The sequence below is a fragment of the Podarcis melisellensis genome (genome assembly GCF_964234715.1).
Source record: "Podarcis melisellensis genome assembly, chromosome: 9".
NCBI classification, from domain to species: domain Eukaryota; kingdom Metazoa; phylum Chordata; class Lepidosauria; order Squamata; family Lacertidae; genus Podarcis; species Podarcis melisellensis.
The window spans coordinates 3,269,514-3,291,490 of record NC_138541.1 but is presented as its reverse complement, the minus strand read 5'-3'; the positions used below and the strand labels follow the sequence as shown (position 1 = coordinate 3,291,490).

At 45.3% G+C, this 21,977-nt stretch overlaps 1 protein-coding gene and 1 long non-coding RNA gene across 3 annotated transcripts; both read right to left on the bottom strand.

Moving 5' to 3' along the window:
- Positions 1-4,135: 4,135 nt before the first annotated feature.
- On the bottom strand, positions 4,136-4,890 carry LOC309377825. The gene is made up of 2 exons (XR_014171696.1): positions 4,546-4,890; positions 4,136-4,260 (listed from the first exon to the last, which is right to left on the bottom strand). It is a non-coding gene; the product is annotated as an uncharacterized lncRNA (long non-coding RNA).
- A 1,702-nt stretch (positions 4,891-6,592) lies between these two features.
- Positions 6,593-17,052, bottom strand: LOC309377707 (uncharacterized protein). 2 transcript variants are annotated; one of them, XM_081925399.1, is made up of 8 exons: positions 16,997-17,052; positions 16,748-16,801; positions 15,719-15,838; positions 13,777-13,875; positions 12,384-12,470; positions 10,312-10,475; positions 9,188-9,297; positions 6,593-6,886 (listed from the first exon to the last, which is right to left on the bottom strand). In XM_081925399.1, exons 1-8 carry the CDS (start codon positions 17,016-17,018, stop codon positions 6,712-6,714), a joined length of 831 nt encoding a protein of 276 aa, XP_081781525.1. In that variant the 5' UTR covers positions 17,019-17,052; the 3' UTR covers positions 6,593-6,711. The 2 variants fall into 2 exon arrangements, with proteins under 2 accessions (XP_081781525.1, XP_081781526.1); XM_081925400.1 differs by lacking the exon at positions 15,719-15,838.
- Positions 17,053-21,977: the final 4,925 nt, after the last annotated feature.

The window sequence follows — 21,977 nt, the reverse complement described above, 5'->3', positions numbered from 1 at the left end:
CAGGCTCCCTCGGGCCAATAAAGTGAGATGAGCGCTGCAACCCCAGAGTTGTCCACGACTGGACCTAATGGTCAGGGGTCCCTTTACCTTTACCTTTATGACACTCTTATGACACCAGAGTAGCTGTACCCATGCTGAGTTGTAACAAATAAGCTATGTATCAAAAGGAACATGTCTTTTTACTGCATTCTCTTTATTGTAACAGTGAAGATGGAGTTAATTAATCCCCCGGTGGGGGATCCTCTGGTAATGATTTCTTTATCATTCCGGGGACTTCCTCGTAAGGCTCACCTTCAAAATCAAGCCTGTAATAGAGAGAAAATTAACTATTGCATCACACTAACCCCAAATTCCATTATTTCCCTGGAATCTGGACATAAACATCTCCTCTTGTATACTATCAATAATTGTACACTTACTTCACCTATCAAATGTAGATGTATTTGCACCTGAACCTCACTTGTTTTGCACCCCTTACCTATGTAACCAGAATCTATGATGTATTTTACCTACCAAACCGAAAGGTATAAATACTGCACTCACCTGGAGACGAGGTTTTCTTGCTTTGCTGTTTCGGAACCCTGTTGCAACTGTAATAAGGGATCATAGCTTACAGCTGCCTTGCTTTTCCTTACCTTTGGTTGCCAGTTTCCTGGTTTTCCGACCACATTCCGAACAGAGCAGATCTTTAGTATGAAAGCTCGATTATTATACAAATGCCCTGATGTAAGTGGGTACAGTAGGCTTGCAACTAATGCGATTGCAGCTTTGCATGGGTGGTGAGAAAATACTGTATTTTTCTGTGTATAAGATGTCCCCATGTATGAGATGACCCTTATTTTTTTTTTAACCTGAAATTAAGTTGTTTAGCTTTTTGGGGGCTCAGGGGAAGTGACTTCCATCAACTGGTCACCTGCCTGCCTGCTACTGCTGATCGCTTGTCATAGCCATTGCCAATCTCACACCTCGCTGCAGCCACCAATTGTTTGCCTGCTCACCACCACCAACAGCCCACTTGTTGCAGCCGCCAATTGCCTGCCTCGCCACAGCTGCCAATCGCCTGCTCAATTGCTGCAGCCACAGCCAATCGCCAGCAGGCCTTGCCGCAGCCACCAATCACCTGCCCAATCGCCACTGCCAATCTCCTGCTTGCTGCTGCCATTAATCGCACATCCCCCCTCTGCATTCACTATCCGTGTATAAGACTACAACCAATTTTTGCTAAAAGCATTGTCTTATACATGGAAAAATATGGTAAATGAATAAATAAAGGGAGACACAGGGTGTTATCTACTGAATTGAATAGGATCCAAACTGCAGCAGTCTGATTGGTCCTAGAACAATAGGATCCAAAAGGCAGCAGTCTGATTGGTCCTAGAACAATAGGATTCAGAATGCAGCAGTCTGATTGGTCCTAGAACAATGCAGCAGTCTGATTGGTTGGCAGGAACCACCCAATCATGCTCCAGATTGAAGTGAATCCACAACCTGATTGGCTTACAGTAGAATTCTGGAATTAGCCAATCATGTGCAGCCCATTGTGTAAATAATGTATATAAAGCAGATACTTTGAGGGGATTTTCATTCATTCCTCACCACTATGAGCTGAATAAAGAGCATGAAATCACCTTGCGACTCTGAGTATATTTCACAGGGCAATAGACAAAAGGGGCCATCCAAGATCTTACATAACCTCCTCTCTTTGGCGATCACTCGTAGCCAAGTAAGATGGTCTTACATGAATACTGTCTTAATAGTGTGTCTGTAGGTGACTGTGGAAGCCAATTCTGGATCCACATGTCCTTCCACAGTGGGGACATACCGGTAGGTTTCCAGGAAGGAGTTGATCACAGTGAGGATTTGCCAAGCGTGCCTTCCTCTTAGCACATTTCTCCCTTTCGTCCTGAGTTTGTGTGTCTTAAAAGTCCATGACACCTTTGGTAAAGGCTGTTCTCCGGTTGGAGCACTCGCAGGCCAGTGTTTCCCTGTCCTTATACTGCATTTTTTTTAGATTTGCCTTGAGAGATTCTTCAAACCTCTTTTGTTGTCCACTGGCATTTCACTTTACATTCTTAAGTTGATGATCCTTGTGGTCCCTTCCCACTCTACAATTCTAGGATTCTAAGCTCATTTCACTGCAGTAAGTGTGCTTTGGAATGCAGCCCCAAAATCTTAGGATCAGACAGTAAAGTGTATTTTCTCCTATGTATAAATTTGGAAATACTGCCATCTAATGGCTCACAGGATTATTGCACTGTCACAACTAGGGGGGGAAACATTTTACTGTATAAGGCCTCTTTGGTGCTTGCAGTGCACTGCCACCCTTCAACAGAGTTGGATTTAGGGCAGTGCAAGGGCTGACACGGAGCCCAGGAGGCCACCTTCTCAAACCCCAGTAAGTGCTTGCCCTGCTATGGAAAGGAGGTATGAAGACTCTTGACAGGTTCCTAAAGTCCTCCTCATTCACTGGATCCTCACCTTGCCATGGTGAGAGGGCTTGCACGTTCCCATGAACCTTGTGAGGGAAACCGTACTCCCAGCAGGGTCACCCAAGATGGTAATGTCAAAGGGGAGGAGCTAGACAAAGAATGATCCAAGAAGTCCTCAACAGCAGAACAGGAGGTGATAACAAGCAGTATGTTACAACGGCTGTGAAGGAGAATGAAGGCTGCAGCAGATAAGAATCTACTAGCGTTGTGACTACTCATGCCATTGGAACAGGGCCTTACTGCGAAGACTGTGTGTTGGTCAGTGTGCACTGATCTACAAACATAAAACAAATTCACTCACAGGCATCTTCCCAAAACCCATTTGAAAAACCAAACCCCAAAGTCCCATGGCGATCGGCAAATGGTAACGGGGACAGGATTGTTAAATCTGGAAGCCCCTAGTCACGAACCGGCACATGGGCGGTGGATACAGATTCAGTCGTTCTGACTCAAGGAACAAGGCAGTTGAGCAGATCGGCAGCTGTATCCACGCCTGAGCAGCCCTTTTTAGGATCCACTCTGTTCACCTCAAAAAGGTGGAGGGGCTAGAAAAGGTGCCCTGAACATAGTATGCCTCCTTTTTCTCCTGACTGGATTCCTGCACCTAGTGGGGTCACCACCCAGCAGTTGTAAAAGACAATTGAACTTTGGAACATGGAATAGACAGACTTCATCGGATAAGACAGATAACAAGCGTCCTGAACGCAGAACTGCCATCACTGCAAGAGAGCTGCGACGTATTAACATTGATATTTCAGCGCTTCAAGAGACTCGAGCAGGCAAAGGACAACTGAAAGAAGAAAAAGGAGGCTACACATTCTTCTGGAAAAGTCTATCTGAACAAGAACATTGATACATGGGGTAGGATTCACTATCAAAAACGATCTTTTGAAGCTCCTGTCAAAAGTCCCTATTAATGAACGACTCTCAATCCTTCAAATAAAGCTCACCACAAAACCAACAGGCTACTATTATAAGCGCTTATGCACCAACACTAGATGCCAATGAAGACATTAAAGAACATTTTTACAGCTGGATACCGTCCTATCAGAGACACCTAAGGAAGATAAAATTCTCCTCCTGCGTGATTTTAATGCAAGAGTTGGGTGAGATTTCGATCTGTGGCCTGGGACTATTGGGAAAGAAGGAATTGGCAACAGCAACCAGAACAGAGTCTTAACGTTTGACGATATGTGCAGCGCATAACCTTTTTATTATCAACACACTCTTTTGACAGAAAAATAAATTTAAAACATCATGGAGGCATCCTCGGTCAAACCATTGACACCTCTTAGACCAGGGGTCTGCAACCTTTAAGACAAAAAGAGCCACTTGGACCCGTTTCCGAAGAAAAAACAACAACTGGGAGCCGCAAAACCATTGCGACATTTAAAACAAATATAACACTGTGAACGGCTTCCCGTGCTTGACTATTTCCTGAGCGGCTACAAAACTAGCATATGTTGTGGAATTTGCAGACTTCACCCAATTCTTGAAATTATTTTTGCTCCTATCAACCTTCCTCATAAGTCCTGCAATGGCTTTTCGTCTCTCATCTCCATTTGGGTATTTTTCAGCAAAGGCTGCGTGTTTATTCTGGAAATGTCTTGCAATATTTGACTTTTTGTTGTTTGCAAATTTCTCACCACATATTAAGCATACTGGTAAACCAGTCTTGTCAGTAGAGAAGGCAAATGATTCTGTCCATGTATCATTAAACATTCTGTTTTCTTCAGAAATTTTTCTTTTCTTGCCTTTATCCATGGCTGGCCTACCGGGGGTCCAAAAGAGGGACGTAATTAGAAATCAGAGGGCCCCATAGCAAAATTTGCTATGCCCAATAATCAATGCCCCAAAATGCCATAGAAAATTAATCAGGGCCCCAGTGTACCATAAATCATAATCAGTGCCTGATGTAAATAATAATTAATAATGAGGGCCCAATGTCATCCTCGTCATTTTAAAATAACTTTTTTGACACTTTTTTATTATTTTTTTGTTTGACCCCTCAGAATTACTCCTCCTCATAGAAATAAACGTTAAATTAACAAGTTACCTTTTTTTGAGTGTGTGTTCTTCACTCCCCTTCAAAACAGTGACCAGCTTACATGCCCCCTTTCAATGCAGCCTGCTTACAGCCCTCAACCAAAATGGCCGCTCCCGCGACTCCCACGTGCGCCCACAAAGATGGCGCCGACGATTTTCCCTTATCAGTGCCCTTTAAAGAAATGGACGCCGCAGCTTCAACCCACGCCTAGAGGAGGCTAGAGAGGGAGAAAAGCGGGGGGGGGGGGGAGGAAAGCAGCGAGGACGGCAGAGAAGGACTGCCGGGAGTGGAATCCCACACACCGCGAGGGGAAGGAAGGGAGAGGGTGCGAGCTGGAACGGGGCAAAGAGGGCGGTCCCCAGTCGTGCCTGGCCTTAAATGGGCTAGGCCACGCCTCCCCGGCCCCGCCGATTGGCGGGCAGGGTTGCAGGCACGCCCGGGGATTCCCCTGTTCTCGCGGGGGCAAAGGGCCAGCCCCCGCGAGTGGAGTGTGGGAGGGGTTAGCTCGCAACCCCCTCTCCTCTCTAGCTTGGAAATGGCTTTGCAGAAAATGCGCCTCCTCCCCTCGCCTCCGCCCCGGAGCCGCGGCAAAGGCGTTAAAGAGCCGCATGCGGCTCCGGAGCCGCAGGTTGCTGACCCCTGTCTTAGACTATGTTATTGTCCGTGCTAAGGATCGCCGTGATGTGCTCTGTACCAGAGCTATGACGAGTGCTGCCAACTGGTGGACAGATCACCAACTAATAAGCTCCATGGTGGCTATCAAGATTATACCTCAACTCAGGCTTCAAGGAAGGAAACCAAGGCACAAAATGAACACTCAAGCCCTTCAAGATCCCATTAAGTGGGATTGCTTCCAAATGACTCTGAAGGACGATCTGCTTTCAGAATTCCCTGATAACATCGAGGAACACTGGACCAAGCTAAAAACACCCTGGAAGCTCTCTAAAATGTACAAAAATGTATCTAGAGCCTGCTGGAGATGTAAAGAGGAAATAGGCACAATGTTTCATCTGTGGTAGCGGTGCAGGAAAATAGAGGTGTTCTGGAAGGACATTTATTCAGAGCTTAAAAGAATCCTAAATATAGCTTTTTTTAAAAAAGAACAACAACAACCTAGAAGTCTTCCTACTGGGGATCATAGATCTGGATATTCCCAAAAATGTTAGCGAGATCTTCCTTTATGCCGCAGTTGCCGCCAGGATGCTTATTGCATCAGATTGGAAAAGTGACAATGTTCCTTCTAGGACAGAATGGATTCAAAAACAGCTTGAATACTCGGAGTTGAATAATTGGAAAAAATAAAAAATAAACCAAAACATGTATTCATTTCTAAGTGGGAAGTAGTTAAAATATATTTGAAAAATAATTGCCGCAGTCTAAACTCTGTTGTAGGGGACGCGGGTGGCGCTGTGGGTTAAACCACAGAGCCTAGGGCTTGCCGATCAGAAGGTTGGCGGTTCGAATTCCCGTGACGGGGTGAGCTCCTGTTGCTCAGTCCCAGCTTTTGCCAACCTAGTAGTTCGAAAGCATGTCAAAGTGCAAGTAGAGAAATAGGTACCGCTCTGGCGGGAAGGTAAAAGGTGTTTCCGTGCACTGCTCTGGTTCGCCAGAAGCGGCTTAGTCAGACCCGGAAGCTGGCCACATGACCTGGCCAATAAAGCGAGATGAGCACCGCAACTCCAGAGTCGTCCAGGACTGGACCTAATGGTCAGGGGTCCCTTTACCTTTTTAAACTATGTTGTAGCATTCGAATAAAATCTGTAGTAGTTGGTGGTAAGAATCAAGACCACAGATAATTAAATATTTATTTATATTTTTTATTTTTGACAAGTTTTGCAAGAAGTTAATAATGAATATGTGAAATATGGAGTAGATGGGAAGTTGTATGTAAAGAAATAAGATATTCTTTATTCTGTTTATTAGATTCCCCCCCCCTTTCTATTAGTTGATTTGTTGTGTACTTTTGTATGAATGGATGATGAAGACTGTTTCTTTTGTTTCTTTCAGTTAAGCAAATACAATTTTAAAAAGAAAAGAAACATACACGGGCTATTACTGAATTCTTCTACACTTTATTTCACTGCCTAACTAAGCCTTTGCAGGTGTAAAACAATGGCTCTTTTCCAGCCTCGGAATAGCAGGAATGACGAGGTGGTACAGAGTGCAGATTATCAATTATTTCATCCACTTTTTAATAGGTTTCCTTTTGCAGATGCACCGTTTTAGGCCGTGGCACAAAACATCATGCCAACACTCATAAATGTTCTCACAGCCCCTTGAGATGATGACACAGTTGTTCGAATCTGGTTTTGCAGGACCTTTATTTCTTGGACGTTGACTATCCCAGTAGCTAAAAAGGAGAGGAGAAACTACTCAGTCTGAATACTTATTTTATTGTGTACCTCTTAGAATGAAATACTTGCCTATCCTCCACACATGTATTCATTATTTTTCCAGTAACCCAGAGGAGTAACATTCAGAGGAGAATTCTCTTTTGGTCTAGAGCACTCCCATGCCTCTCTGCCCTACCCTGTAGTCAGAGCTTACACACTTTCTGCACTACCTCCAACACCAGATGAGTCTCATTTTATTCCCCGTATCAAGAAGTTTTTAATGATTGCTTTTTTATGGTTTGATATATGCTGTGAGCTGCCCAGAATGGCTGGGGGAAACTAGCAGATGGGTGGGGTATTATTAATATTAGTGTCTGATTGGAAGGCAAATCATGTGCTAGCCTGCAGAAACACGTACATCCAGCCAGCCCTTATTGTGCTTTCCTCAGGAAAATAAGGGGGGAAATATTCTTGCAGGCAAACCCTATAAATTAATAAATGGTAGGATTTTGATTATTTGGAGTGTTGAAGGGAAGATTGCAGGCCAGTGGAAAAATACAGGCTAAGCCTCCTTTCCAAGGCAGTGCCTCACCTGTGACAAAGTTGCACGGTGTGATGGCCTGGGACTCGGGCTCGGACTCGGAACCAGAGGAGTCTCAATCCGCACCAGACCCTTTGCCTCAGGCGGCATCTGAACCTAGTCTGGGGCCTGATTCTGAAGAGCCCCAGTCTGCACAGGTACTCCTGCAACAAGCACCAGCTGGGCCGAGTCAGGGCCTGAGCCTGCCCTGGCTCCAGATGCAAGGAAGACCTCATTGCCTTCAAGCTGGGCCATCACTTACAGCTGCTCCACTACCAGTTGGGTCAGGGGAGGCTGAGGCGGCCTCTGGGTCCATTAACCCAAGGACACCTCCCGAGATGCAGAGACTGAGGTCTGAGAGAATGAGAGACCTGAGTACTTGCAGGAGGAGTGCTTGCCTTTGGGCGAGACAAGGAGGTGAGTCACTGGGGGATCAGGACCGGCTGTTACCCTGACAAAGAAAAAAGGCTGTCAGACCCCACCCCAGGTTGTGGGAGCAACATTGCTGTTTGCTAGAACCTGCCTGAGACCCTGAGCCTGACCTTGCCTGGTTTCCTGCCTCGTGTCCTGCCTTGGCCTGTTAGACTGATTCGGGACTGGACCTGGACCGCGTTGCTCGGGTTACTCCCAGGCCCAGCACACACAGCTTACAGAGAGGGCAATCCTAATACACTCCTTTTGGTCCTAATCAGGTCCACCAAGCATTTTGAAGGTAGCATTTTCCAGTCTTTGTCTTTTGTCCATTCAGAGAACAAAGCAGGAGAAGACAGAGAGGAAACAGGGGTTGTGGGAGGTGTGTCTACCATTGGCAAGTGCCACAGCTCAGTAGCAGAGCATCTGATTTGAAAGCAGAAAGTCATTTTATGACTTACTAAATGTGTGCTCTATGTTTATGCTAGGGAAGTTGGGAAGAACCTTTGAAAGTGGGATACTTTGGAGTTCACTGGGAAGGGGACATTTTTCAGAGTTTATAGCTGACATTTCCACACTTTTCTTTGTTGCTCTTTTGCTATCTTAAATCTCTGCTGGGGTGCTCTCATCAAAGAGTACTCACCCCACACTTGGGTCTTGGCTTCCAGGATTCCCAACACTCAGAGGGTGGGCTGCCTTTGCACTCTGATTGAAGCAGGGGTTTCCAAACATTTTTCTAAGAGGGCCAGATTTGATGAAGTGAATGTGCATGAGGACCGACCAAAGTTCTTGTCTTTTTTTTTTTTTTTTTGGATTGAAGTTGTTTAGCTTTTTTAAGGATTTTACCCCAGTATATAAACTGCTGCATGGGCCATATTAAACTAACCGGCCAGCCGGATTAGGCACCTAGGCCTGACTTTGGACATGCCTAGTAAAGCATCAGAGAAGCTTGAAAAGCAATTGCTTTGGTGCACCCCAGGTCCCTTCCCTCTGGATTGCAGGAGGTAGTGGAAGGGTGGTGGCAGCAACGGCCAGAGAATAAATCCCACTGGTTGCGCTGCAGGGTTGTTGTGTTGCAGCTGGGCAACAAAGGTGGTGTGAGAGGCTCATTTAATCACACCTTTCCTGCCCGTGAATTTTGTTCTTTTCTATTTTAACCATGTGCAATTGTTTTTGTATTTTGTAAACCACTTTGAAGCTCTCTGGAAACGAATTGGTCTATAAATTAAACCATCATAAAGAACAATATAAACACAGAAACATCTTGGCTCTCTTCAAATACTTATTGGTTATGAAAGTTCCCAGATGAGGAGGAGTTTGGACTTACAGTTTATCCAGGCGAAAGCCCTTTTCATAGCAGCGCCAATCTGAGCCTACCATGGAAATTCCAATAAAATAATCGGTCGGTCTGGGCTTCACTACGGATACAGCAAAGGCCTACATCACAGAACAGAAGAAAGTCTAGATAAGGGGGAAACGAAGGAGCAAAAATGCCTAGGTCTTGGTCTCATTGAGGAGCAGGAAACTTTAGCTGGCAGAAATGCAATGGGCAGATTGATCACCAGAACAAGCTGGTTTGTGCATGTAACACCAATCAGGGCACAACTGCACTGGCTGCTGATTAGTAGTCCAAATTGAAGTGCTATAAAGCTTTACATGGCTGAGGATCCAATACCTTAAGGATTGCCTCTCCCCTTAGGAACCCACTATACCCCGTGCTTGTCATCTCAGGCCCTCCTCAATGTCCCAGAGAGGTTAGAAGGATTGCAAAAAGAGAAGTCGCCTTTTCTGTGGTGGCTCCCAATTATGGAATGTTCATCCCAGAGGCTTCTCTGGCGCCATCATTACATGCCTTTAGGCATCGGGCAAAACCATTCCTCTTTCCCCAGGCTGTAAAGTAATCTATAGCCTGTAAAAGTGTGGGGGAGAGGACTGTTATTATGATGATTGTTTTATTCTTAATAACCTGTCTGTTAGCATGCTTTTTTATTACTTCATGGCGGAGTGGGGATTCAAATCCCGGTTTCCCAGGTCTTATTATTCCTGGTCTCCGCATACAATTGTATCCTGAACTATTGTGTTTCTATCACTGAAAAATATGTAATTTTTTAAAATGTTGTACACTACCCTGGGTTTTTAAGATAAAGGAATAAATGGAATAAATAAATAAATACTAAAACTAATATGCCACCTTTTCCTCCAAAGGAGCTCAAGGTGCTGCATGCCCTACTCCTCTCCCCATTTGTCCTCACGACAGTCCCGTGGGGTAAGTTAGGATGAAAGGCAGTCCTGACCAGTAAGATTCATGGCAGAGTGGGGATTCAAATCCCGGTTTCCCAGGTCTCATGTTTGTCCCTTATCAGTCTCTACAACCACGGCAGACGCTGAAATCTACCCCCAAAGTCACACCCCTCCATTGTCCCTTAAGAATTTATTGCATGATCTGCTCACCTCCTCCTCATCATTTTCAACACATAACAATTTTGTATTGTATTTCATCCTTTCGCAGTATTGTATGCACTGTTTCCAAGTCCTTGGGGTGGCAATGAAGTCAAATAAATATAGGGCTCCATGCCAAACAATCCATTCCTCACGTAACCTGTGGCGAATGTCACCTTTGAGCAATGCCCAGAATGTGAGAGGAATAAAATGAGAGACAGGACAAGTGAGGTTGTAGTAGAAGCCAGCTTGTAGAACTCTGCAGGGTTTAAAACACTAATATTAGGGGGAATATCAGTGCTTGGGAGCACCTTGGGAGCACCCTGGGTGTGGGAACCACCCCCACTGAAGAAAATCTAGCATTGTCCTCAAAGACCCACTAGGACCCACTGGCTACGCACTTAAAGGATAAAGTTTTCAACTTCAGAGTGCATTTGTTTCTCCAAATGTTGCATCTCCAGTTGAAGAACCCAGTGCCTCTATAGAGGATGTTTAGTGGGATCAGTTTCACCTTATGCAATTAGCTGATGTGGAGAAGGTACTGGCAGCAATGCATCCAACCCCATCGCCCCTCAACTCCAATCCCTCCTGGCTTATCATATCTATCAGAGGGGGCTGACTGGTTGGGTCCAGATTGTGGTTAATGCTTTGCTGCATGAGGGGGTGGTCCCTGCAGCATTGAAAGAAGCAGTTGTGTGACCACTCCTAAAGAAAGCAGCTCTGGCCCCTTTGGATTAGAACAGCTATGGGCCGTTGCCAATGTTCCCTTTTGGGGGAAGGTAGAGGACAGGGCCATGGTAGATGCCCCAATGGCCAGAAGTGGCTTTTACCAGCTGCAGCTGGTTCAACAGGTCTGGTCATTCCTGAACCAAGATTCCTTGCCACAACAGTTCATACTTTGCTCAGTTCAAGACTGGAGTACTGCAAAATGCTCTATATGAGGCTTCCCTCGTGCTTGACCTGCAGTTGGTGCTGAATGCTGCAGCATGATTGCTGACAGGAGTGAGGCCTTGTCAGCATATCACTTCTTTGCTCAGGGATCTGCGCATAGCTTATTTGGTCTGAGAAGTGCCATTCATTTCCTTCCCTCTTTCTCTTTTTGCACCCATTAAAAAATCACTAGCCAGCTTTCTAACAGATTTGGGTCAACAGGCCCAAGTACCAGACACAGACTGAGAGGTGCAAGGGAGCTCTGCCAGGTCTCCTGTGAAATTTGACCTTGCTGTAGCCAATTCCTTCCAGACAGTTTCAGAACTGTTTTTGAGTACAGAGTATATACCAAAAAACCTAGAACGACCCACCATTTGAACAGTAGGAAAGAAAAAATATAGGAAACAAAAGCTGTACATGATGGGAAAGAAAATACTTTTTTCTTATTTCACAGGCTCAGGATGAATTCCCTTAGCATGGAAAGGAGGACATGTGGGGACTGGTCATTGATTCATGAGTCAGGTTCAGTATTTGGCCCTCAGGACAAGTGTCTCATCAGATATGCTAATGCACTTGCTTGTTCCTCAAAGGACTGTGGGATTAACCAGACATTCGTAATAATAATAATAATAATAATAATAATAATAATAATAATAATAATAATAAATATTTATACCCCGCCCATCTGGCTAGGTTTCCACTGTAATGGAGCTGTTGCCCTCATAGGCTCAACAACATGGCCTTTTGACTGTGTCCATATTATTTAAAATCCTGTACCTAATAGAGAACTTAATAGAGAACTTGTACATTGTACACAGAGAACTTGTGACCTTCCCTATGTTGCTGGTTCGCAGCTTGAGACCGTCACCCTGCAATTTCACAGGGAAGAGCCCCAGTGGGCCAGAGCTAGTATGCTCATCCCTACAGCCCTCTGCGCATGTGCTCACTTAAAACACCTGAAGAGAGCTACCCATTCTCTGTTTCCAGCTGTGCTAATCTGACTGATATTTCAAAACGGGATTGGCACCAGAATATGCCATTCTAGCCTGTAATGGAAAAGGGAAGTCCATCCCAATGGTTCTGAAATCGCCTATTGCCTCAAAGGTTCTGGCACCTTGACCTTGACCGATAAAAGTGGTTTCAGAGTAACTTACTAATAGCCTGCTGTAGTTCACTGATTTTCTTTTTCTCTTCGGATATTGCCGCAGATATATTCTCAGCTTTCTTGAATTTTGTGATATCTAAGAGAGTGGCAACAATTGAAGTTGGGAGGAATCTCAAACAGCCATGTACAGATACTGAACCGCCATGTTTCTCAAGATCTAATATTTATTTTTCTTATATAGGAACCTAGGAAGTTGTCTTATACAGAATCAGACCATTCATTAATCTAGATGAGAATTGTCTGTGCTGACTAGCAATGGCTCTCCAGGACTTCTGAAAGAGGTCATTCCCACTTCTGCCTGGAGAGGCTGAAAATTGAACTTTGGCGTTTTTTAACACAACAACAACAATGGCATTTGCACGTCCACTCAGCTGCAGTCCTTTCCTGGAGTTTCTGGATAGCTCAGTCAGTAGAGCATGAGACTCTTAATCTCAGGGTTGTGGATTTGAACCCCCCATTGGGTGAAAGATTCTTGCACTGCATGGGGTTGAGCTAGAAGACCCTTGTGATCCCTTCCAACTCTGCAACTCCAAAACGTAGGTTAATCAGCCTCGTATAACCAACATGTTTAACTCTAAATAATGCATTAAGGTGTTCAGTGCACCTTAGAGTATGCTGTCCTGCTAGACTCAGCTACATTGGGAAGAAATAGGTAATCAAGCCTAGTGTTTTTCCCCAGGCTACTTGAGAATCTTAGTATGTGATGAGGTTTGATCTGGTTGCTCAAGCTCAACCTCTTGAGTTCCTGTACCAATACTCTAGGAACATTGTTGCTAAGCTACGTTTTCCTGGTTTGATCTGATTGCTCAAGCTCAGCCACATGCTCCTCATGAGCCACTCTTGACTTCCTGTACCAATACTCTAGGATATTCCTCCACATTGTTGCTACGCTAAGTTTCCCTGCCGGGCACCTTTTCTGAAGCACATTGCTCTGAGCTTTGAAGAGCTAGTAAGCAAATCATTCTTTAACTTACCAAGTGTGTGTTCTCGTTTGCTGGGGGAAGAAGGAAACTTTGGAACTCACTTGGAAGAGCCTATTTTAAAGGTCTAGCAGCCTATACTTTCAGTCTGACATTTGCTGCATATTTTGTGACTGTGAATCTCTGCTGGGTTCTCTCACCAATGGGTATTTGCCCAAAACTTGGATCTTGGAATTCAGGAATTTTCTTTCTTATATCAATATATTTTTCCACCAACACGGCACACACACACACACACACACACACACACACACACACACCATGCTTATGGAGAAGTTGAGAATAGAATGAGCTTGAGGCAACCCTCCCATTCCTCTTCGACTTCCCTGAACTGAGTAATGAGAAGAAATGGTGGGCTGTGGAAGGAGCTCCTGTGCAGACAAAAAGTAACATATGACTTACCATCTGCCTCAAAAAGATCCGGAAAGGTGTCTTCTACCATTTGCAGAATCTTTGTCGTTCCTTCTTCAAATATGGCTCTCCTTTGCACTTCCTTAACATCTAAAGGTGATGATGGGGAAAGTTGTTCAACACATGTGGGAGAATAGCTTTGCTTCCCCCAGCACCCCTTTGGAAGGGATTAAGTTGCATTTGTTTTGTTTTTTTATCTTTATTGTCATTGCCCCCTCTCAGGGACAACAAAATTACTTGGAATGAGACTTCTGTCGTATAAGTTCCAATATGCAATGTACTTCCCAAAATTCGTAAAGGAAGAATTTCTCCTCTAGGAAGGTCCATTTTCAAGCCTCAAGATCTTACCCAATATCTTCATAGATAGATGATAGATGATAGATAGATAGATAGATAGATAGATAGATAGATAGATAGATAGAGGTTTGTGTGTGTCTGTGTGTGTGTGTATTCTGAATTGCAAAGGTGCCGGGCCCTTACAGGAGATGGACATGATGGCTACCTCATCTTGACAAGGAGATTGAGACCTAGAGTCCCCTCCTCTCTCCACCTGACACTTGACAGAGGTGTTCTCCATGACGTCTGTGGGTACTCCAGCCTCTTGATACCCTTGGGAGTTGAAGAAAGCATTTCAGCCTTGGGAAGCTCTCCTTCCCCCAGAGGTGAAGCAACCTGCTCTGGTACTTGGAGCGGCACTCGTCCCAGGGGGTGGGGTGTGCCACCCACGGGGGACGTTGTGTGTGTCCCGGAGGTCATGTCACGCGTCCCGGGGGCATGATGTGCCACCTGTAGAGTTGGTGTGATTCCGGGGGGGGGGGATGCATACTGCTGGGGTCGGTACACAGTGAGTAGGGTGTGCCCTGGGAGACACTGCTGATTGGGGGTCGGCATTTTGCCCCCCCCCTTTGGAATGACACCCAGTGCAGCCACCCCCACTCCCACCACGGAATGCCCCTGCCTCCCCCTGACAGAGTCTCTTTCAGTAGCAGGATAGCTGCCACCAGGTGGGCTTGGCTTGGCTGACCAGGGTTGGGTCCACCCCACTCTCACAGTCCAGATTTGTCAAGAAAGGAACAGCTGAATGCACATATTTACGCTGGGCCATGAACATTAGGAAGGTTTTCTACAGGTTCCGAAAAACAACAGTCTGGCCCCCAACCTGCTTCATCCTAGAGGTAGTGTAGCTGCTTTGGGTACTTCTACGATTTGAGGACCCTGGGCCGCAACAGATGGTAGAGATTGCAGTGTGCTCGTCCAAGGAAGGGGTTAATCGCCTGAGTACAAAGGAGCAAGGCACATTCCAGAAGAACTCCCAGAAGAACTAGTTGGGAAACGGGTGGTTCTGTGGTCTAAGCCACTGAGCCTAGGGCCTGCTGATTGGAAGGTCGCTGGTTCGAATCCCCGTGACGGGGTGAGCTCCGATTGCTCACTCCAAGCTCCTGCCAACCTAGCAGTTTGAAAGCATGCAGTGCAAGTCAATAAATAGGTAGCACTGCAGCAGGAAGGTAAATGGCGTTTCCGTGCGCTGCTCTGCTTTCGCCAGAAGTGACTTAATCATGCTTGACCACTTGACCCAGAAAAACTGTCTGTGGACAACTGTCGGCTGCCTCGGCCAGTAAAGTGGGATGAGCGCCGCAACCCCAGAGTCGTATGTGATTGGACTTAACTGTCTGGAGTCCTTTGCCTTTTTTTAACAACCAGTTAAAAGTCTCTGAGCATTTCTTCAGGGACAATCCTACGGTGCCACTGGTTTCAATGGGAGAGAGTACATTAAAAGTTTATCTCACCAACTGAAATCAGGAGGTGAAAGGGCTTAGTGGAGACCAGAACCTATCCTTTCCTTTTAAAGGTCTCCACTGAAATGAAGCAAGCAAGAGTGAATTGTAATTCTGCCCATTACCCTTTTATATTTTCCTAGAAGACTGGAACTTACACATATAGGTCAGCATTATTGCCCCTATAACGGAGCCCATCACAAGCACTGCGCCAACATACAGGGAATATGAAGATTCGAAGAACTTTTTCACTTTTTCCTGCAAAGGTGTTAGTTCCCCTTGATGGACAGGAGGAGAGAAAATTCTGCTTTAGCCATCAACAGACAACATCCCAGTGCCACCCCAGTCAAGAAATTCCCTATAATCTCTGGCAACCCATCTAGATCAACATATGGCAGTCAGCTTCCTAAACCCATGGTGGGGGGTTGCTCCACTGTGAAATGACAGGGGGCCAGACCCTTGGAAGGTAAAGTGGATGAAGATATCTGGCATGGAAGTATTGCTTCTTGAAGATACTTTTCTGCCCGTGTTCCATGTCTGGAGGCCTCAGGAGCATGAAGAGACATCACCCGGGACCAGAAGTACCTTGGTCTGACCCAGCAAGCTCTTGCTATGTTCTCATAGAATAATAGACGAAGGCGGAAGGGACTACGAGGGTCATCTAGTCCAACCCCCTGCAATGCATGAATCTTTCCCCAATGTGGGGCTCAAACCCATCACCCTGAGATTAAGTGTCCCACTCTACCCACTAAGCATAATGTTCTTATAGTGAAAGGTAGAGCTGAGGAGAGACTTCACGTCGAGAAGTTGATCCTCAACTAGCAGAGTGGATTGGACACCCTCAATGTGTCTGTTACCCCGGCCTGGAAAAAGGACACAGCATACTCATGGGAAGACTGGGGTTGTGGAGTTCCGTCTGGCTGCTCTCCATCAAGTAAGTGGAAGGGGCTGCAGCAGTGGATGAGTTGTAGTGAGGACAAGGGCCCATCAAGGAGAGCTTTCATTTCAAGCTGAGACTGTTCACTGCCAGCAGCAGGTGGTGGACACAAGCTCAAGTTCATTGCTCCTCAGTTGGACTTGGTGGATGCCCTGGACCTATAGAAGATGCTTGTCCTCACTCTGGTCCGCCCCATCACAACTTTCCTTTAGTGTTCCTTCCTCCTCCATGTGCTAGTGAGCATACAGACCTGGTGCTTTTGCGGCCTTGTCTCCTGCGGGTGGTTCAGCTTTCTCTGGCTTGTCTATATAAAGACAGCATGAGTATAGTAATGTTATATGATGAGATGAGATGATCAACATAAAAATAAACATCAAGCAACAGCCCGAAATATCTCAGCTAAGTCAAGTGTCTACAGTACAATGTACTGGAGGGAACATATCAAGTCAGCAGATCTCTGTGTTCTTGTGAAGAGAAAATAGTAACCGAAGGGACTTACCTGGTGGCTTTTTAGGAGCCATTGAACTGGTTTCTTATTTTATTCGCAACCTGTGGGAGTATAAAGTAGACAGTGAAGTCAATGCCTTACTTAAAAGCAGAGTCACAATGGGCAATTCATAGGCAGTGTTGCCATGGGGACCCTCTCCCAGTTAATATAATTGTTAGAGGTTGTTACTGTAACAATGCACTTACCTGCATTTCTTATTCCTCTGATCTACCTCTCTACAGTCCCACTATAGATGGCTGCAGGCATCTTTTAAAATGTTGTGTGGTTCACAATAACACAATACTTTTGATAGTCTTAAAGCTGCCAGAATATTATGTATTGTTTTCGCTGCAGAAAGACTAATAAGGTAACTCTGAAGATGTTCTTATAATGCTAATTCCTTCATCCTTGACCGTGATTGCTTAAAGCAGTTAAGGAATCACGGGTTCACTGCTTGTGCTATTAGAAAAGAATTTTGTGTGTGTGTCTCTCTCTCTCTCTCTCTCTGTGTGTGTGTGTGTGTGTGAGAGAGAGAGAGAGAGAGAGAGAGAGTACATATGTACTTTGCTTGTTGAACTTAATTCATTCTGGGAGTCCGTTCGACTCCAGGAACCATTTGAAAACCAAGGTATGGCTTTCAATTGGCTGCAGGAGTGTCCTACCCGCCATTGGAAGCCACGGAAGCCCTGTCGGACGTTTGGCATCCAAAAAATGTTTGCAAACTGGAACACTTACTTACTGGAACACTTACGTAGATATGTTGGGGGAGGGAGCGCCATCACCTCCCCCAAATATTGAAGGGTAGTCCGGTAAAGGATTCCGGGGGGGGGCGTGGCCTCGTCCGAAGCCTATGAAGGTCAGGGCCTAAAGTGCCCCCCCGAGCGGTGACCCCGGGGGAGTCACTGGTTGATGTGCATCAGCAAGACTCCCCCTACTGGTGGTTAACTCTTCCCAGTCTTCAAGCAAACAGGCTGAAGCTGGATAGTTGGTTAGGACCAATGCCTAAGCCAATACCGCTCTTTACATGTAACCAATAAAGTCGTGGCCAATTTTAGCCCATTAACCTAAAACAATGGTGTCATGCCTCTTTATTTATACTGGGGGGAGGCGGGAACTTGCCACACAACCTGAAGGGACAGTACAGTTATATTCTCTGATAGGAGGGTGTTCCTTACCGATTTGGTTATCTTTATTTATAGAGGGGAGTTTCTCCACTTCATCCCTTTGTTTAGCTGTGATGATTAGACGTTATTTCCATAAATTGATCCGTGATTGTACAGAAGTACCTCAGATTACATACACTTCAGGTTACAAACGCTTCAGGTTACAGACTCTGCTAACCCAGAAATAGTACCTTGGGTTAAGAACTTTGCTTCAGGATGAGAACAGAGATCATGCTCACATGGCGCAGCAGCAGCAGGAGGCCCCATTAGCTAAAGTGGTGCTTCAGGTTAAGAACAGTTTCAGGTTGAGAATGGACCTCCGGAACGAATTAAGTACTTAACCCGAGGTACCACTGTATTGGCTTTCTCTGGAGGCCAAAGTTGAATAAGGGTGTCTCGTAAGGAAGTCATTCTGCTAATGATGTCTTCCTGTGACTGGTAAGGGAGGGCTAAAAAAAAAGCGTTTGAAGGTCTCTTTTCATCGAAGGCAAAGGAATCATCAAACTCATTTATTGAATGGTGTACTTCTTGGTGTAGACTGGGCTGTTTCCCTCCGTCATCTCCCACCTTGATAGCAGAACATTGTGAGTCGTGTGTAGGTGGTGTCTTCCTTTCTGGTTTTGATGTCTGTTGTTTATAGGAGAGTGGCAAGGATTCTTGGGTCCCAGTCAGATCTATGAGGTTTTCATCACTGTTTGGTTTTTCGGAGAATGTTTGTTTTTGCACTCGACTGCCATATCACCAAGAAGAGAGGCCACTGGCACCTGGTTTTCAAAAAAATCTTATAATTTCTAGCCTGTCTTTTATGAAAAACTCCCTGATTTTACAAATAAAATTGGCTAGACCTGAGCCCCTAAAGGTAACCACTGTCTGTGCACTAAAGCTGTCATATTATATATATTCTTTAGACAATATCCTTGGACCTCATTGCTCCTGGTAAGGTCTTATTTCAAATAAGCAGGAGATGTGTTATACGTTCTGCCTGAGTGAGGAGGCCTTTTGGTTTTGGATAATTTGCAATAACTAGTTTTTGTGGAATCGTCACCCTTTTTCCTGATGAAAATTACGCTGTGTCTCTGAGTAATTAGTTATTAGGTCAGATTCAATTTTGCGGATAGTGTCCTCTCTGTTTCCCTTGTTCCCATGTCCTTTCCCTCCTGGAGTCAGAGCAACAACAACTGAGGAGTATCTTTTATTTTCCTCTGTCAGATTTTCTTTCTCTGGCATTTGCTGTGGTTTGGCGACATTGGTGCTATCTTCTTTGTTCCCCCTTTTTCCCTATGAGCTTTTAATATAGGTTTATTTGTATCCCGGGTGGAATCCGTTGCTATCAAGTTGTAATTGATTTTTACGTGCACAGTGAGTTTTCTTCTGCTTCTTTAATTTTTAATATTTTTAGTTTTCTTCAGTGCTTTAGATTACCATATTTTTCGCCCTATAGGACGCACTTTTCCCCCTCCAAAAATGAAGGGGAAATGTGTGTGCGTCCTATGTGGCGAATTCAGGCTTTCACTGAAGCCTAGAGAGTGAGAGGGGTCGGTGCGCGCCGACCCCTCTCACTCTCCAGGCTTCAGGAAGCTCCGTGCAACTCTCCATAGCCCAGTGAGAAGCCGTGCCGGGCTGCCGAAGGTTGCACAGAGCTGCCTGTGTTCCCGGGCTCTGCGCAGCTCCGTGCAACCCTCCGGAGCATGGCGCAAAGCCACGCCTGGCTCCCGAAGGTTGCACAGAGCTGCCTGGCCGGGGGGGGGGGATAATTTCCCCCCTTTATTCCCCCCCCCCCAAATCTAGGTGCGTCCTATGGGCCGGTGCGTCCTATAGGGTGAAAAATACAGTATTTCTTATACAGTCCTTTGTCATTTCAGTAATTGCTGGCTGGGTTTGCCTGGCTATCCTTTCAATATCTTTTGAGTCTGAAGCTCTCTCTTGAGAGAGACAAATGTTGTATGCGGCCCATTGCTTATTGTAAGGAAGTTTTCAATGAGAGTTAATTCTAGGCAGACCATATGAAGCTGATCCTGGAATTCAGTGACTTTCCTGTGTTTGTGTACATTTAGAAATGGCTTGTTGTCTGGGTGGGCTTCTACTAAGCTCAAAAGAATGCCTCTGTATAAGCTTGTCGTTTTGCCTCATTTTATTTCTCAGTTTTGCCTTGTTTATGTTCTCTGCCTAGGCCAATTCTAGGGCCAAATTTATCAAATGACTTGTATTCCCAAATTCTTGCATGTCCCGTTGCTCGACTCTTTTTTCTGTCCTGAAGGAAAAATTGTGTGATTTTACTTTGTCTTCTCCAAGGTTCAGGAGAGCTACTTGTAAAGTTTGGCATAATTCCCAGAGCTTTACAAGCCCTCCTTTTATACACCATATTGGTCAGCCACTTGGGGAGAGAATGGAGCAAAAGCTGAAATCTGAAGCTTACACCGAGTCCCACAAGAAGTTACATCCCTCAAAGTGGAGAGGGGTTAATTGTTTGTTCCTTTTCTTCCTCACCTTATCAGTAAAACACTGACTCTCTCTCAGTGTTTTTCTCAGCCCTCACCACCCCTATCCCAGCAGTCTCCCCAACAGTCTCTCAGCTGGGTTTTCTCATCCGGTAAGTTGCAATTACAGTTGTACCTCAGTTTTTGAACAGCTTAGTTCATGAAGAACTTGGAATTCGAACGCCGCAAACTTGGAAGTAGGTGTTCTAGTTTGCGAACTTTTTTTGTAATCCGAATGGGCTCTGTTCTGAGTGTTGCACTTCCGTTTTGAGTGCCACACTTCCATTGCCCACTTGCTTACTTCCCAGCCCAGCCTTCCCTCACTCAGTGCTGGGGCCGCAGGCAACACCCAGAACCAGAGGAGGGGGTAGATGTTGCTGCAGAGGGACCTAGCACTGGTGTGTGTGTGTGTTTGACATCCCTTGCCTGCTCACTTGCCGCCTGGCCCAGCCTTTCTTCACTCAGCGCTGGGGCTGGGGTGGCTGCTGGTGATACCCAGAATCTGAGGAGGGGGTGGTTGATGCTGCAGAGGTGGTGGTGGAGGACGGACCCAGCGCCGGGTGGTGGTGGTGGCATCCCTTGTCCACTCGTTTGCCGCCGGCGCTGGATCCCTCTGCCACCTTTGTCACCTTATCATACCACAAGCAGGTATGGCTTCCGTATTGATTTCCATATCCTTCCAAATCTAATCCAATTCCCTTAAGCAAATCAGACTGAGAACCCACCTCTTTCTTTAACATCCATTAATAATTTAAATTTAATCCTCTTTCCCCTGCCAGATAAATTTTGATAACTCTTTTTGCCATTGTTTGAAGCAACTCATATTACATTTCACTATGATTGTCTGAAACAGAAATGACATCTTAGGAAAGATATTCATTTTTACCACCAAAATCATTCCCATTAGAGGAAATTTCATTCTACTCCATCTCTCCATTTCTTCTTTAATCTTACTCCACATAATGATATAATTGTTTTGGATCAGATTAGCATTGTTATTTGTTATCCCAAAACAGTAGCCAGATATTTGACCTTCTTCTTCATCTTAATACTTTCTTGCAGTTTCTCTTTCCCTTGCCAGTCTAACTTTTTTTGGTATCATCTTAGTTTTATTCTTGTATCGCAATGCTGCTTCATTACTTCCAATAGCTTAACAACAGGGTCCACCAGGTTTTCCAAGAACAATAGCACATCATCTGCAAATGCCTTCAGTTTATAAGAATGGGAATCTACTTGAAGGCCTTGTATATTACTATTACGGAAGAACGGAAGATCGCAGCATCCCCAAGGAAGTTCACTATGGACTCCCCTCTCCTGTCTCCGCTAATTAGATTTGGGACAACTGGACTGTGA